The 16,236-nt window shown below is 38.6% G+C and overlaps 1 protein-coding gene across 2 annotated transcripts in view; it reads left to right on the forward strand.

The window, feature by feature from the left end:
• Positions 1 to 16,236, forward strand: part of Srgap1 (SLIT-ROBO Rho GTPase activating protein 1) — a 288,940-nt gene that overhangs the window by 127,918 nt on the left and 144,786 nt on the right. For both annotated transcript variants that reach the window (XM_003476114.5, XM_003476115.5), the window contains exons 2-3: positions 5,026 to 5,221; positions 10,017 to 10,179. In XM_003476114.5, coding sequence (XP_003476162.1) covers positions 5,026 to 5,221; positions 10,017 to 10,179 — 359 coding nt within the window. The remainder of the gene's footprint in view (positions 1 to 5,025; positions 5,222 to 10,016; positions 10,180 to 16,236) is intronic.

Genomic DNA, 16,236 nt, shown 5'->3' on the forward strand with positions numbered 1-16,236 from the left:
CGTTTAATGTAAGAAAAAAGTCACCAAATGAGGAAATTAAGTATCTAAGATGATTTGTGATGTTTTAGAGCTATTATAATACTATTATTTGTTAGAATATCATGAGTATAACATCAGTCATATTTAGTAGCATGAGACAAATAGCAGTCTGGATCAGTCTTTCCGTACAGTGCATCGCAGACTGTGGTCTCACACGAGTTTATTTTAAGAGTTAGTACTTCCCCTGAAAAGAGCAATAGCAAGAAATTCCTCCATTTCTTCCATTTTTATTTTATTTGGTAAATGTTAGTCAGCAGAGTTTTTATAGACTAAAGGAACCATTTCAGTTTCATTTAATAAATTCATTATTTGTTGGAAAGCACAGTCCGGTGTAATATTCTTATTCAGTTGTTGGTTTTCTTTGTGTGATGCTCTAGTAGAATAGAAATGAAATAATAGTCATGTTTTTTAAAACAGTAGTTTATACCCTCCATTAAAACAGCCATTCAGATTACTTGCTAGGTCCTGACTTAAATTTAAATAATAACTCCCCAGATATCACATTTTTCTGCCTAAAGGACATCCTCTTGTTGTGTACAGTTATTAGGAGTCGTGGTGATAAGTTCTTCCTTGTATTCTATTAAGAAAATCTTTTCTATATCATTAGAATTTATAACAGTTAACATGTAGATGTTGCTACCCATGAATAAATTTACTCTCTGGGTCACAAATAAATTTAGATAAAAATAAAATACTTAGGCAAGAGTCATTTTAGGCAGAGATTCTTTTAAAGGGCTTATATGTTTTGTATCTAATTTGACAAAAAGTACCCAAAATACTAAGCATGGAAATGTGAGGTTGATATTATTACTGTTATCATTATTATCAGACATGTACCAACAACTGAAATTTCATGGAATTGTGATATAATTATCCTTTAAAAATATAGCTATTTTGAGATATAATTTACATACCACACTGTTTACCGACTGAATGATTTTTGGTGTATTTAGAGTGTTTTGTAACCATTACCACAGTCAACTTCAGATAATTTTTGTCATCCTGAAAAGGAACCCTGAACTCACTAACTTCCTATTTCTCCCTAAATCCCCCAATTCTTGGCAACCACTAATCTATTTTCTGTCTCTGGGGATTAGTCTGTTTCGTATATTTCATATGAATAGAGTCATAGCCTCCATTAAGAGTAATTTCAGTAACTAACTTTATGTTTTCAGGGTTCAACCATGTTTTAACAGAAACCAGTATTTCATTCTTTTTTATGTTCAAACCGTATTTCATTGCATGCTTATACAACATTTTGTTTAGCTGTTCATTAGGTAGACACATGGGTTATTTCCATTTTTCAGCTATTCTGAATAATGCAGTTATACATATTCATGCACAAGCTTTAGTGTAGAAATGCATTTTCACTTCTCTTAGACATATACCCAGGAGTAGAAATGCCGAATCGTGTAATGATTTATGTTAAGGAACCACCAAAGTATTTTCCAATATGACTGCCCCACTTCATATTCCTACCCGTGGTGTGTGCGGATTTCAAATTCTTGGCTTTCTTGCCAGTATCTATGGCTATCTTTATTATAACAATGCTGATGATTGTGAAATTGTGTCTCATTGTGCTTTTGATTTACATCTCCTTGATAACCAATCACATAGAAACTTTTCATGTGCTGTTGGCTATTTGTACATCTTCTTGGGAGAAGCATCTATTGCAATCTTTTGACCCTATTTTAAGCTGGATTTTTGCATTTTTATTAAATGGTAAAAGTTCTTTATGTACTCTTTATTCTAATCCCTTTTCCATTCTGGGTTAGTTTAAGCTCCTCTTGCCATAGCTTTCCACTACTACAGCACTTGTTGCAGTGTATTGATGCTGTAAGTCTAGGATTTGTCTATCAGAAGCAGTTGTGTCTTACAAAATTTTGTATACCCAGTGTCAGAAACTCTGCCTAACACAAAATAGGAGTTCAATAATTGTTAGGCTAACCCTAACCTGAGTCTGAAAAAAAAAGATTCACATCAGTACTGACCTAAGAAAGTTGACAGGAAGGCCTTTTGTAGACTGTCTAGACTTTGCCACTTGTGTCTTTGCTACAGGATTCGTTGTATGGAGCCCAGCTCATCACAGTCTGCTTTGATCTGTTCTGAACAGTGGACTGAAATTTATACAATCAAGGATTTATTTTATTCATTATTTAAAAAATCTTTACATTAAATCTAGTGAAGTCATATGAATAGAGCTTTGCAATTTGTACAGGGAGGTAATCTAGTGTACTGTGCTGCCTTGTGCTGTGGCTGTGCTCTGCTGTGATCTAACGGATTCCAAAGTTTTCTTTTCCTAACACAGTAATTCCTGTGGTAATAGTTTTTCATTAATTTTTAAACATGATTTTGGTAATGATCATTTTCCTATTTGTCCTAGACTTTTCTAAATTAAAGAAGTAACTGGGTGATTCTTCTTTATTTCTGGAACATATTTTATTTTCTTTCAAAGATTCTGTACATTCTGTCTCTCCATAAGTCAGTATTGTTAAAAATGTTGCAAGTGTCCTATTTTGATCAGAGAAGTATAATGACATGAAATAACGCCTTCTCCCTGTAGAATGAAGATGCAGATTTAATTGTTGAAGCCCAGTCCTTCATAGAGCTCCCTCGTTTCAAATCCTGATAGAAGCAAACAAAAGAAGATATAAAAATGAGACTTAAGAAGAAAGTCCAGATAGTTTCTGTGTAACTTTGATGAGATTTGTATGCGCTTTCTCTCTCTCTTTCTCTGTCTCTGTCTCTCTCTTCCACACACACACACGCACACACACACACACACACGATGATGGGGTAAACTAGTTGAGAGCCAGTAATGATTTATTTTTGCTTAGCATAGCAAGCTTTATTAAAGATTACTTCATCTCAAAAGACTTACTAGAATTCTGGAATGAGAAATTCCCCCACCCTGCAAAATTAGCTCTGTTTTTGGGAGAAAAAGTTTGGCTGGCATGCTGATTTTAATACCCTATTGGAAAACACTGACTAAAAAACATCCTGTTTGTGGTAAACAACTGGGATAGGAGAAAGGAGAAAAGAGAAAGAGAAGGGAAAAGATTGTGTGTGTGCATACAAGATCAATAACTATACTAATCTTTGTTAGTTCATCAAAAAGAGCAGTTTCTGCTTTCATTGTTTGATCTTTTTTTAATGCCTAAATCTTGTAATCTGAACAACTACTTTGAAGTAACAGTATGCAATATGTCAATCAGTGTTAATGTCCTATTATTTTGTTTTGAAATTCTGTGTCATCATTTTTTATTCTTTTGTTTGTTTATTTGCCTGTGATACTGTGTTCACTCTGGTGTGTACCACACTTCTGTGAGGTTAGTAAGGGGATCTCCGAGCCAGCTGTTGTAGTACACACATCCACATCGAGGTACTCATGTGCCTCAGACTGGAGAATTAAAAGTTTGAAGCTATCCTGGGCAACTTAGTGAGACCTTGTCTAAAACTCAGAACAAACAAAACAGAGGAAAGAGGGGAAAGAGGAGGAAGCACCATGAAATTCTTCTTTTTCTTCCTCCAGGACATGCCCCGTCCCAAAAGCAGATTTGCCTGGAGCATAACCTCGTTGTGGTCACAGATCTTGTGTTGTCCTTGCTAAATGTTGATCAGGCACAGCACAGCTACTCAAACATGTCAGCTAGAAGGACAGGAAGTTAAGGGTTTGCTTAGTCAGACTAATAGGTCAGGGTTGGAGGTTGAGGTCCCATTACTGCTGACTAGCTATACGTCCTTAGATAAAGTATTTAATCTCCGTAGACTTCAGTTTACTCTTTGTACAATGAAGCATAATACTAGTACCGTCTGGTAGTAAACTCTGTATTATAAGAAGTTGTTACTAAATTCAACATGTTTCCTGACCATCTCCTCTACTCAGAACTTGACTCCCTGCCTGATTAAACAAGGTCAAGTTCATAAATATAGATCATCAGCTCTGTCCTTCCCTGTTGAAGAGAGATAGTAGGAAGAAACTGATGAAATGTTATTTGAACATTGATTTCCAGTAACTGCATTAGATTAGATACACTCCCTTCATTTATGGAATATGTGTTGACACTGGGAAACATGAAATAAAGAAGTGTTCCAGTATGAAGATTCTTGTCTTTGGAGGTTAGCCTTGGATCTTAGAACAAAAACAAATCAGTAGTACTGTATCTCGTTTTCCAAAATACAAGTTTCTTTGTAACAGCCATTCAAAGATATTTTTGCATGCTACATTTTTGCTGTTAGATTTTTACTAAATTGCAAAATAACTAACCTTCATGTTCCTATTGTACTAAAATTGTCAAAGGATTCTTTCAGGTTTATGTGTCTCCATAAGAATATTACTTTAAACAGTGTATAAAAAGTAAAGGCCAAGTGAACAGGCCTTGATGCTATGAACAGAATAACAAAGTAGAATCTGAGGTTGCCTTGTTATGAATGGGTTATTTGGGTATAGAAAGAAGTTATATTTAGGCATGGCATTCCTATAAACCCCGAAGCTATGTGTTACACAAATGAGAAATTTATGTGCTAAATAAAAATCACCAGATGTCAGTTTCTGTGTGTGCCAACTGGTGAATGTGGAGTGGCTTAGAAATCCAGGAAGAGTGATGCCCATTTCTTTGCTATTAAAACTGAAAAGGGATAATTGAAGTAAAATGCTTTTGAAAAAATTACAATATATTCAGCTACCAAAGGTATCCCGTATTATGAATTGTTATCTGAAAGAATTTATTTTTTTGTTCATAATGTGTTTGTGGCATTAAAACTATGACATGTATATTTACTCTGATTGCATTTGACTTTCCTAAGTCTCATTGCATTCTTTTAAAGTGTCAGCAGATATTTTATTTAAAGAATCTACCTGGACACGGCCCTCTAATAAAGGTCCAGTACACTCTACAGTGCATATAATCTGCAGGCTCCTATCTTATATCTTGCCCACATCAGTTATATTCATGAAATTATCAGATGAATTCTCTTCTTTCTTAGAAATTCGAGCCCAGCTAGTAGAACAACAAAAATGCCTGGAGCAGCAAACGGAGATGCGAGTTCAGCTTCTCCAGGACCTTCAAGATTTCTTCCGGAAAAAAGCCGAAATCGAGACAGAATATTCTCGGAACCTAGAGAAGCTGGCAGAAAGGTTCATGGCAAAAACAAGAAGCACTAAGGATCATCAGCAGTACAAGTAAGAGAGATTTGACTCAAACGCACCTTTCCTCAGTGAGAGTCCTTGTCTTTCTATCAACATGTTGCTTTAGATTTCTCCATTTTTGTGTGAGGAGCTAAGGGTGGGCATATTCTCAGAAGCTAAAGAAACTCTCTGCCCTTATATTTTAGGGACGTTCATTTATCATATTTATACTAATGATAGTCTCTTGAAATCGTTCCAATACAATATTATTATTTATGGATAAACTTGTATAAAGAAGATATGTTTGTAAAATTCTAGGTTATGGAAAATTGGGAGTTGATTTGAAAAGGAAGGTTTTAAAAAGTTGCTTTTTTAAGTAGAGACCTCCAGTTTGCTGTAAAATGATAATAAGGAATATGGGTTACTTGGTTTTTTTTTTTTTTTTTAATCGGTACCAGGGATCAAACTTATGACCTCACACTTGCAAGGCAGGCACTTATACCGCTGAGCTAAATCCCCAGCCCCAATTTGATTTTTTTTTAAACGCATCTCACTCCTGCTCCGCTCAAGGTGTTGGTTGTTGCTGAATTCTAGACTGATTTCAAAGAAGGCCTTTAGAGAAATGCTTATGTGTGATCAGAATTAAACTTTATCATTAATTTTATTTCATTTGTTTATGTAAAAAATAGAGGTTATCCCATTAATGAAATACATTTTATAATTAAATCATGAGTAAGCAGACAGTGCAGTAACATGTACCAGTAAGGCAGAGTGGGCTTAGCATGGGACATGACAGATGTGGCTGTAATTCTTTCCACGGTGGAGGTGGGAAAGGGAAGGTTCCAGAAAGAGAGATATTTAGCAGAGACCTAAGATGGCTTGGAGAGTCAAGAAGAAGGCTACACTGGCAAGCAGACTTCCTGGGTCAGGGGCCAGAGGGCAGATCTGAAGAACAGAAATTACTCCGGCGGGTCTGAGTACAGAGTGGTGCGCTGCATAACTACTGGGCTAAATTGAAGTTGATCATGGAATTTTTATTCCTCACTGTGGGCAGTTTCGATTTTATCCTGAGGGCATAAGAGACTTTAAAGTAGAAGGCCGACCCATTCACAACTGCATTTTAAAATAATGAAAGAGGCCAGAGGTAAGGTAGTGGACTGGAGGAAGGCAGAAGAAGGACACTGAGGGAACTGTCACAGCGATGGTGGAGCCTGCTGTCCTCGAAGCAGAGACAAATAAACCTCTCTGCAAGACAGCACAAAGGCAGGCTGAGTTTCCTTTCTAATAACACAGCGCACCAGATAATCTGGAAAACACTTCTGCCACAAAACTCTTGGAAATGTTGGTTAATATATAATAGGCATGCCTTTTTAAATGTACAGTTAGGTTCAAGGAAATTACAGGAAATTTCCAGGAACAAAAGGAGAAAAGGGAAGTAAAAACCTAGGTTGCAGCACCTGCCCTGCTTTAATACCAAGGGGTATGGAAGAGGAGGTCTGTGCCAGGTGACATTTTGGCTCAAAGAACTTTACTACTGGCTTTCCTGTGACACATCCCAGCAGAGCTCCTAACCCAGTGCAATGGTAACACTTAACCATCCCTCCACCTGCACAAGGGTATGAGAAGGAAACCACCTTCTCGGTGGAAGGAGCAACTGAGGACCATGCCTTTTCTCCACTGCTGGTTTTGCAATTCCATTTTGTACCCCTCCATTACCTGGATCCTACCTGGAAACAAGTGCAAAACTATTCTAGATAAGAAATACATTTCCCTCCCCTCCCCCTCCCCCTCGCTTCACCCCTTCTCCCCTCCCCTCCCCTCCCCTTCCCTTCCCTTCCCTTCTCTCTTTCCTTTTCTTCTCTTTTTTCTTTTGTGAATGAGTTTGACCTCTGGTTTTGTCCAGCATAGAAATCTTAGTGAAGATTCCCAGGATGACCAAATGTCTAGTGTACCTAGAGAGCCTGAGGCTGGAAAAAGGAGACTGGAACCAGTGCTATACTCACATTTATGGCAACTATCTTTTTAAAAGAGCAGTTGCAAATAAGAAGACAGCCCACTCATCTATTCTATACGTATACTGAAGGGCTTTTTTCTGTATAAGTAATTAGAAATTAGTTTTGATCTGAAAATAAGTGGTAGGTCATTGCTCTGTAATCGGTCTCTTAGTCGATCAGATGCCACTTTCTGTTTCTTCAGTTTTATTTGATAGTAGTTTCCTTCAGAAGATGAGCAGCTTAACATTTTCTTTGATTTGAGTAAGTTTATTATTAAATATAAGATTGAAGATGAAATGGGTAAGTCTGTGGAAAGGATAAGCCAGAACTAGGAAAAACTTTTTGTTTATCTTTTTGAGACAGGATCTCTCTAGGCAGTTCAAACAGGCCTTGAGCTCACTTTGTAGCCCAGACTGGTCTCAAACTTGCAATGGTTCCCCTGCCTCAGCCTCCTGGGTGCTGGGATTACAGGTGTGTGCTACTATGCTTGACTGGAAGAACTTTTTTCTAAAAACAGGTTTTATTTAAAGAGTCAGCTGTTTAGTGGTGACTCCACTGTATCTTTGGTAAAGTTTCATACCCTCTCTGAGGCTTGGTGTCAGAACAAGTAACAGGAGAGATTTTATGACTATTAAGTGAGGATCATCACAAAATCCTTGATATGCCTGGTTACTTGGTGTTGGACACAAGCACGCCTCCCCCGATGCTGAGTCTTTAGCATGGCAGTGTTACCAAGCTGGACTCCGGAGTCGGCTTCTATTCAGTCTTTGCTTATTGTGCAGAACAATCTTTGGCCTAAAGTTGCCACTGCATAGTGTAAAGACCAAGGCTTAAATCAGCCAGCCTGAACACAAAGACTCACTTTGACACTAGTGTTGGTCTTTATCAAATCCCCGTGCCTCGTTAAGCTTTAATTCTTTCATTCATGGAAAGGACACAGAATCCCTGCCTTACATGGTTGTGGTAAGGATTAGGTAGAATTAATGTCAGCTTCTTAAGAGCAGCCCCTGAATAAAAATAACTAACTTTATACAGCACAGAGTATATGCCAGAGGCATTATTATGAGCATTTAAAAATACACATTAACTCAAATTACTCTCATAATAATCTTATGAAATAAGTCGTATTATTTTGCCCATTCTGCAAGAGGCACAGAGAGGTTAAAATCATTCGTCTAAGACGCAGTAAGTGCTAACTGGGGTAAGAAGCTGGAATAACTCCAGAGTTCATAATCTTGGCCTGTATCCTACTTCTCATTTTGTGTATGGTAGCTACTATTACCATTATTTTTGAAGTTATTATGACCACTATTACTAGCAGTATGGCAGTAATACATTTACTCAATGAATGAAATAATACTTATTCTTACAATGAGAGAGAACACTGGAGACATAAAGGAGAATAAAATAGTCTCAAGGGATTAACGAGCTGGTTCAATATAAAAGATATACATTAAAGTTAGCCCAAGGTCATGAGTTTGATCCTTGGTATCCAAAAAAAAAAAAAAAAAAGTTTATTAAATTAGGCAACCTTTACCCTGATGCTGACTAGATAAAGAACATCGATAGAAAGGCTCTGGTTACCTGCCACGGAACTATTACTCCTTTCCACATGGTCTCTAGGAAAAAGGGTACTCGGTAGATGGAGGGTGTAATTCTCACTGTCTCATGAGGAGTGAGGGGCTGCCCTGGGATACAGTGCCAGGACCCTGGGTGGTTATCTTTTTCCCCAGCCGTATTTCTACTTCCTGTTTCTTCTAGGGAGGGTTTTGATTGGGTGCTGTATTAAATCCAGAATCTGAGAATAATGACAGAGAAGCCATTTTACTAACTGAATTGCTATTCTGGATTATATATGATCATGAATAATAAAATAACACATCCAATTAAATAGTACTTGTGTCCCTGAGTTACAATACGCATTCTATACCATTTTGAAATTTACAGCTTACTTTTATTTATTTATTTGTTGGTACTGGGAATCAAACTCAGAACCTCATGCTTGTGAGCTATATCCTCAGCCCCCCCAGTTTGCTTTTAAAATAATAAAAAGTTGTACTCTACTTTCTTTTTTAAAGTAGTAACATCCAAATTGTTCGCTGTTTTCACTTGGAGTTTTTCTTTGAGAAAAACTTTGTGTGTGTATGTGTGTGGGGGGGGTGAGGAAGGTTCATAGTGGCTTTTAACTTTATTCTCTACAATAAAATAAGAACCAGTTACAAATCCAAAATAATTTAGTAGGTTTCAGTAGAGTAAGTGACAGGTCACAGGCCAGCAAACTTCTCGCTTCTATTCATAAGCCTTGAGACAATTGTATAAAGTTCTGGTTCCCAGAAACACTTTTGGGGAGGCTGGAGATTGTGTATCAGGGGATTAATAAATAACCACCAAGTTTATTTTCCATGGAAAGCAAAGCTAGCTAAATTTCTTTTCCAGCAGCAGTCTGAACATTCAAAGCAGACATTGTGTACAGTGACAAACCAAAGCCAGTCTCAGACGAGAGTCAATAGATTTTTACGTAAACATACATTGCCCTCTTCAGTGGGGAGATTACAGCTGAAGGGCAGCCCATCTGCTCTGCATGGTAAAGCCCTGGGCCCATGCCAGGAGTGCAGGTTACCACTGGTGTTCTGATCCAAGTATTTACTTCCACCGGCAAGTGGCTCTCTCTGTGCTGTGTATAGACTGAAGGCTGATGCACTGGCTATCAAGTGTCCTGGTCTGCGGAACCCTCAGAGCAGAAAGAATGGTGACAGGACCCATCTGTTGTGGCTCTCAGCTTGCCCGAGTGACTGCACTCAGCTGTTCAGGGCAGCTTTGAACTGGATGTAATTCTGCCCTTCTTCACTTCTCAGGAAAGACCAGAACCTGTTGTCTCCAGTGAACTGCTGGTATTTGCTCCTGAACCAAGTGAGGCGAGAAAGCAAGGACCATGCCACCCTGAGTGACATCTACCTGAACAATGTGATTATGCGGTTCATGCAGATAAGCGAAGATTCCACCAGGATGTTTAAAAAGGTATATTCCGTGAATCCTGACAGCCTGAGCTGTCTGATAACTTATTTACCTGTAATCAAGACTGAGAACAGTGCCTGAAAAAATTTAAAGGAGTAAATATTTTAAATGTTAAGTCCAAACAGGCATACTTATCCTATGTATGTGATTGTGGGTACAAAAGTTTATATAGTATGTTGTATCATTGTATGCTAAAAGGTCTTATATTCAGTAAATTACTGAATCTCTGACCTGAAAAATGTGTGCAAATTTTTAAAAAAGATGTGCCAGCAAAGATGTGCCTCGGTCCCTAGGAACTATGTACTGGTGAAAATCGAAAGGAAGAGGAAAGCTTCAGATTCTGTCTTTTGGGCTCACACATGACCAGACTTGTGAAAAACAAGATTACCATGTGTTCTGCTGCTCTCTCAGGAAAATGTTATCACAGTTTTTTTTCTTAATCCCTCCAGACCAGCAGCAGAAGCTGTGAGAGAATGATGTGAAGGGGGAAAAAAAACCCAGAGGGCACAGAAAATTCAGTTCCTTACACACCAGAGAGCTCCCTCCTTCCCAAACCCATTAAAAAAGATCTGGGGATCGGGACAGAACAAAACAAATCAGAGCAAAACAAAAAAAGGAATTGGGCTTTTAAGGCCTTTTATCATCATTAGTAGCTGCAGCCAACTCTTAGCAAATTTTTGTTGTTTGGACATTTTTGTTGAGAATAATAACAAAATTGGACTATTTCCTGTGCAGAGAATGCAGCTACTTGCTTGGTGAGGCTGTTTTTCAGTTTTTATGTTTGTAGGACAAGAGTCTCCCGTGACCTTTTCAGCTTTGTTCAGACAATGTTTAGTGTCTACATTTTACCTGTGCCTCTCTCTAGTGAGTTATGATTTGTTTCAGAAGGGGATGGGGACCCACCCTGTGGATTAATGGTATATTTATATTTCAAAGGGCCTCTTTAAAACAAAGGCGTACTGTTAGGCAGACCAGCTGGAAAACTTGGTTGTGTTTGATGTATCCACATTAGATTTGATTCTTGACCTAGAAATGGAATTTAACAAGCTCTAAGTTGTACTCAGTTAAAATAGAACAAAAAGTGTTCTGAACAAAGGATAATTTTAAAACTGGAACCAAGAAGTATATGAATTAAAAAGAGGATGGGTAGAGAAATGTCCATTTATCTTGGACAGTAGAGATTGTTTTAAAAATAATTTAAAGTGAGCTGTGAATCTGTGTGCACATCACCAGTTTTCAGTAGTGACCTTCTTGTGTTAGCCATTGTTTCTGGGCATCTCCTATGAGCAGAAGATGGTGATGTTGGCCCTCCACAAGGCCACAGAGATGAAGAAAAACCAGTCCTTGTGCAAAGGAGGTTGCAGGCAATACAAATTTGGGGCTGAAAAATGCTTCCCAGTCCTATGGGTGCTGGCAGTGATTCAGCCTGGGCCTTTAGGACCAGCGCCTCAATACAGATCATGTATTTATCCATTTACAAAGAATCTTTAAATGTCTGGCTGGCAAAGCAGAGTTAAAAGACATGTCCCTGCTTGCAAGGAGCTCATTACAATAATTAAGAACTGCCATGCTAAAGAGATGCATGAGCTGCTGTGGGAGCCTGAAGACTGGGGAGCTTCACTTCACCAAGGGTCAGGAAAGGCTTTACACAAGAGGGAACACTTGACATGAGGCTTTTAGGGGAAGGAGGCATTCATCAAACAGACAAGGACAAGGAGCTCTCCAAGGGAGAGCCAAAGCTTGTGTTCAGGGAGAGGAAAGCATTTCATGTGACCAGACCAGGGGCTGCATGGGAGTGAGTGGTGAGATGTGAGGGAAAAACAACGTCAAATAAGAAGAGATGTGTGTGTCTTGTCGAGATGTAAGGATTGTGTAAGTTAAGGGCTTGATAAAGTTGGTAGAAATCTAAAACTCAGAGTCAAATAGGTTTGGATTTGAATTCCAGCTTTTCTGCTTACTTGCTTTGTGATCATGCAAGATAAGAGAGTCACAGGAATGCCATGTTCTGTTGGAGGGTTGAGCAAGGCAGGATTAGACAGAGGGGAGACTAAACACGTGGGAACCTAAGGCTGGGGTGGCCTTTGGAGCCATCTTATATCCTGCAAGGAGAAACGTGCCGTGCTTTTCAGTCATTGTATTTAGGCTGCTCTGAGGGAGGGTAAGTAGTCCTGGGATGAGGCTGCTGCCTTCCGTGGAGGGTAGTTCCCAAGGGTAATTCCCAGAGTGGGATCACATCTGAGTTTTAGCAGCCAGCAGCAAATATTCCAGTAGTTGGGGGAATGTGTTCCTGGCTCTTGAATAGGGATCTGGGAAATGCACAGTAATTACACAGACAGACACACAGATAGCTATGTCTCCTTGTTTATTACCTCGCATTCTCTACTTATCCAGATTCTCTGAGGTTCAAAGCATTTCCGGTGGCTTTGTGCTGACTTTGGCATTTAGTGGGGGGAATGTTCCATGCTTCCTGAACAGCCTTCTCTCTCTTAGCTGTTGCTGACCAGTTGAAAACTAGCAGTGTTTCCAATGGCAGGCACCAAACTCTACCTTCCTCTAGAGAACCCAGCAACCTGCCTACCTCACCTTTCCATCTGTTATTGTGGGAAAAAGCCAGAGCAACAGAGGTGGTGCTCAAGCGTAGACCAGAGCTTACTGAGGAGTCAGATCAACCTGGAACGCATCTGTCATCTGAATGAGAAGGAGGCAGAGTCCAAGAGAGTCAGGGCCTTCACATTAGGAAGCAACTCTGCCTACACTCCTACCCACCCTGTACCCTTCTCTCCTTCCCTCCCATTTTCTCTCCCTTTCTCTCTCTCTGTCTCTGTCCCTGGCTCTCTGTGTCTTACTCTCTCTCTCTCTGTCTCACTCTCTGTCTGTCTGTCTTTCTGGTGGTGGGGATCAAACCCAGGGCAGTGCCTCTTGCGTGCTATGCTCTCAGCCCCTCTGCCTTAAATCACCAACTTTCCTCTTCTCCAGCTCTTCTTCCACTGTCTGAGTTTGGGGTAGAAGCCTATTTTCTATCAAAATGGGAAGAAGCGCCCTTTGTACCTGTTTTGGAGTCCTTCCTGGCATCATGTTTGTCTTTGTTATTAGAGTAGATTTTAAGGCTTCCTCATTTTTCCCTGTATCTGTAGGTAGATACACATAGATGCTGACTACTAGATAGTTTGGTTTAAACAGCTACATTTTATTTGATTTAGTCAACAGTAGAGAATTCTTTCACCTATTTTGTCAGATAAGGAGTCTGGTGTAGGTACTTCTAGGACTCTCTTTGTCTCCATAGAGATACAATAATTAAGAAGACAGTTGAAGGAATATGTAATTTCATGCACAGTGTTAAAAACAGCTTCAAGGCTATAGTCATAATCACATCCATCATGGCTGCTTTAGCATGTTCAAAAGTTTTTAGCAGGTAATCCCAGCACTTAGGAGGCTAAGGCAGGAGGAGTGCCACAAGTTCAAGACGAGCCCTGGCTACATACTGAGACCCTGGCTCAAAAAGACAAAAGGAAAGGAAAAAGAAAGTACTTACAAAGCAGTAAAAGGGTACAAGTAATACAGAATTTCAAGAAAAAAAATATACAGTAAGAAATCACTAGTTAATAGATTACATATTGTCATCTTAAAAAGTTGTTCAAATTACAAAATTAAAGCATACAAAGTGAACATTCATACAGTGAGATTGCAGACAGTTCTGTTCAGTGATCCAACAAAAACTCAGTAATATGGTTCTCCATCCTACACACTTAAATATACATGCAGTTATATCCTTCAGACCACTTTCAAAAAGAAACTTAACAGGCAGAAAAAGTGAAACTTCTTAAAAAAAAACAACAACAATACTCAGTTCTTCAAATATTATTTTAAGTCTAAATTTTTAAAGTTCTAAATGTAGCCTGTTATGAGAATAATAGTGATTCAGCTTTTAGGATTTGAAATCAGAAATTTTGGCTAAAAGTTTTGGCTTTGCTTAGTGAGGCACCTATCATTGACTATAATATGATTAAGACCATTATCTAGAAGCCGTTTCCTAATACTGCGTGAAATTAAGGATCCCTACAAGTGTCTTCTTGCTTATTGTATCCACTTTAGTCACTATAAGAACTTGGAAGCACTGTGAATGTCTGATGCCTGTTTCTACATCTATATAGTGCAGTAGCTTATTCCACATGGTTTTAGAAGGTTTATGACTCATGTAGGAAGCAACTGAGTCCAGTGTTTGGACTTAAGTCTCAAAATAAACTTTTAGCTAGTATTTACCTTTCTTATCATCTATAGTGTAATCATTATTCTATTGCCCTGTGATAATTATATAATGTGGGATTATGCATTAACCGTACATGAAATAGATGTGTCCTCATTCTAAGGAGGGTATATGCACAACTTTGTGGTAAATAATTCAGATCAGCATATTAGAAAGTTCCAAACCATGTTTATAAACTGACTTTTCAGAAATACCCTCACATCATTGCTTGCACTAGAATGAAAGTTTTTGCCCTCACATTTCAACAGTGAGTGAAGAACCACTGGTGTTGGTTAACACTCCATGCCTCTCAGACTCCCAGCAAATGTTTCACATGGAGAGTCTCAGCTTTGAGGCCTCACTGATTTCTTTACTTCCTTAGTGAAAGGAGTTACTTAACTCCAGACTCCCCCACTCTGTAGATATAGACCATGCAAACATGACGTGCACATAGATGCTGGGGGATTCTTCCTTCCCTCTCAAGTTCTGTTTTACCACTGTAGGAGGACATGAGAGTTTGGGGACTCCTTGTATGTAACGGTTGTCTCATTATCAAGGCTGTCTTTTCACCCAGAGAACAAAGGCTAGCAGTGAGCCTCTTGCTCTGTTTCCCAGCCCTTCTCCTGCAGCTACCCTCTTTCCACTATGCATACTGAAAGAAAGTGTTCTGTATCGGGTTAGGTGCTACGGTCAGAAAGCCTCCAGTTCTTAGGCTATACAAAAGAATTGTAATCAATGTTAGCAGTCCCAGTGGTAGGACAGGCTATAGCTCACAGTTAGTGTTTTATTCGAGTACCTACCCACAAGATTTTATTTACATTTTGAAAATGTTAGTAGAATATGTGGTTTAGAGGGAGAACCATAATACTTTGGCATTTGAATATATTAAATTATTGGTTTTGAATTATTAATGTATTTTTATCTTTATGTTTTGTATAAATATATCTACCAGTATAATTTATTTTGTTTCTTCACCATCAGTAATGGTATCTGTGAGATACCACTTCCTGCATTTCTACTTGAGCTCCTCACACATCCTCACAGCTGTGCAGGAACAGGGATTATAATTCACCTTCAGGAGATGAGGAGAGGAAATGCTCAGAGATACAAGTGACAGTGTCCACATGTTTTAAGTAGTTGATAGCTACTCTGGACTTCTGGTATTTTTTGGTGATAATTGGAGATGTCACTCAGTGGGTAGGGCCATAAACTTCTGACAAATAAGACACTGTTGTTCTTGGGCTTATCATTTCTTCAAAATATCCTGAAGAAATGTATTCCCTGGAGGAGAAAGCAAAATCTGTTAATTATCCATATTATAAACAGGGACTCAGAACAGTGGGACCAGCCCCAGGCCACCAAGAATAACTTTTCTTTGGCATAAATAAATAAAATAAATCCCTAGGTTATCATATCTGAATTTAAGTCAAAGGAGTTAAATCAGCACGCTTTTGGTATTGCTGATTATGTGGTTTAAATTGAAAGGGAGCAGAGATTACTAGTAAGACTCATAGTCATATTCATCACACAGCTATACTCCACTTAGATACTTTAATATGATAAAAGGGAAGATACTCATGGGGGATTAAGCTTTGCTTTCAAATAGAGCTTTTGAAATAAGGTAACATACAAACAGTCTTCAACCAAAGTTAATAAAAGGTAACAGTCAACTTCTAATCCAATCGGCTCTGACGCTGAAAAAAGTCCATAACTATTAAAACATCGAAAACTGATCTTCATATGCATATGAAGTCTGTTTTAGTATAAAAATATATACTCACTATAAAACATAAGAGGTATATTCATTGTAGAAACTT

The sequence above is a fragment of the Cavia porcellus genome, unplaced genomic scaffold, assembly GCF_034190915.1.
Source record: "Cavia porcellus strain 051 isolate PalLab524CR breed Dunkin Hartley unplaced genomic scaffold, mCavPor4.1 scaffold_8, whole genome shotgun sequence".
Taxonomy (NCBI): Eukaryota; Metazoa; Chordata; class Mammalia; order Rodentia; family Caviidae; genus Cavia; species Cavia porcellus.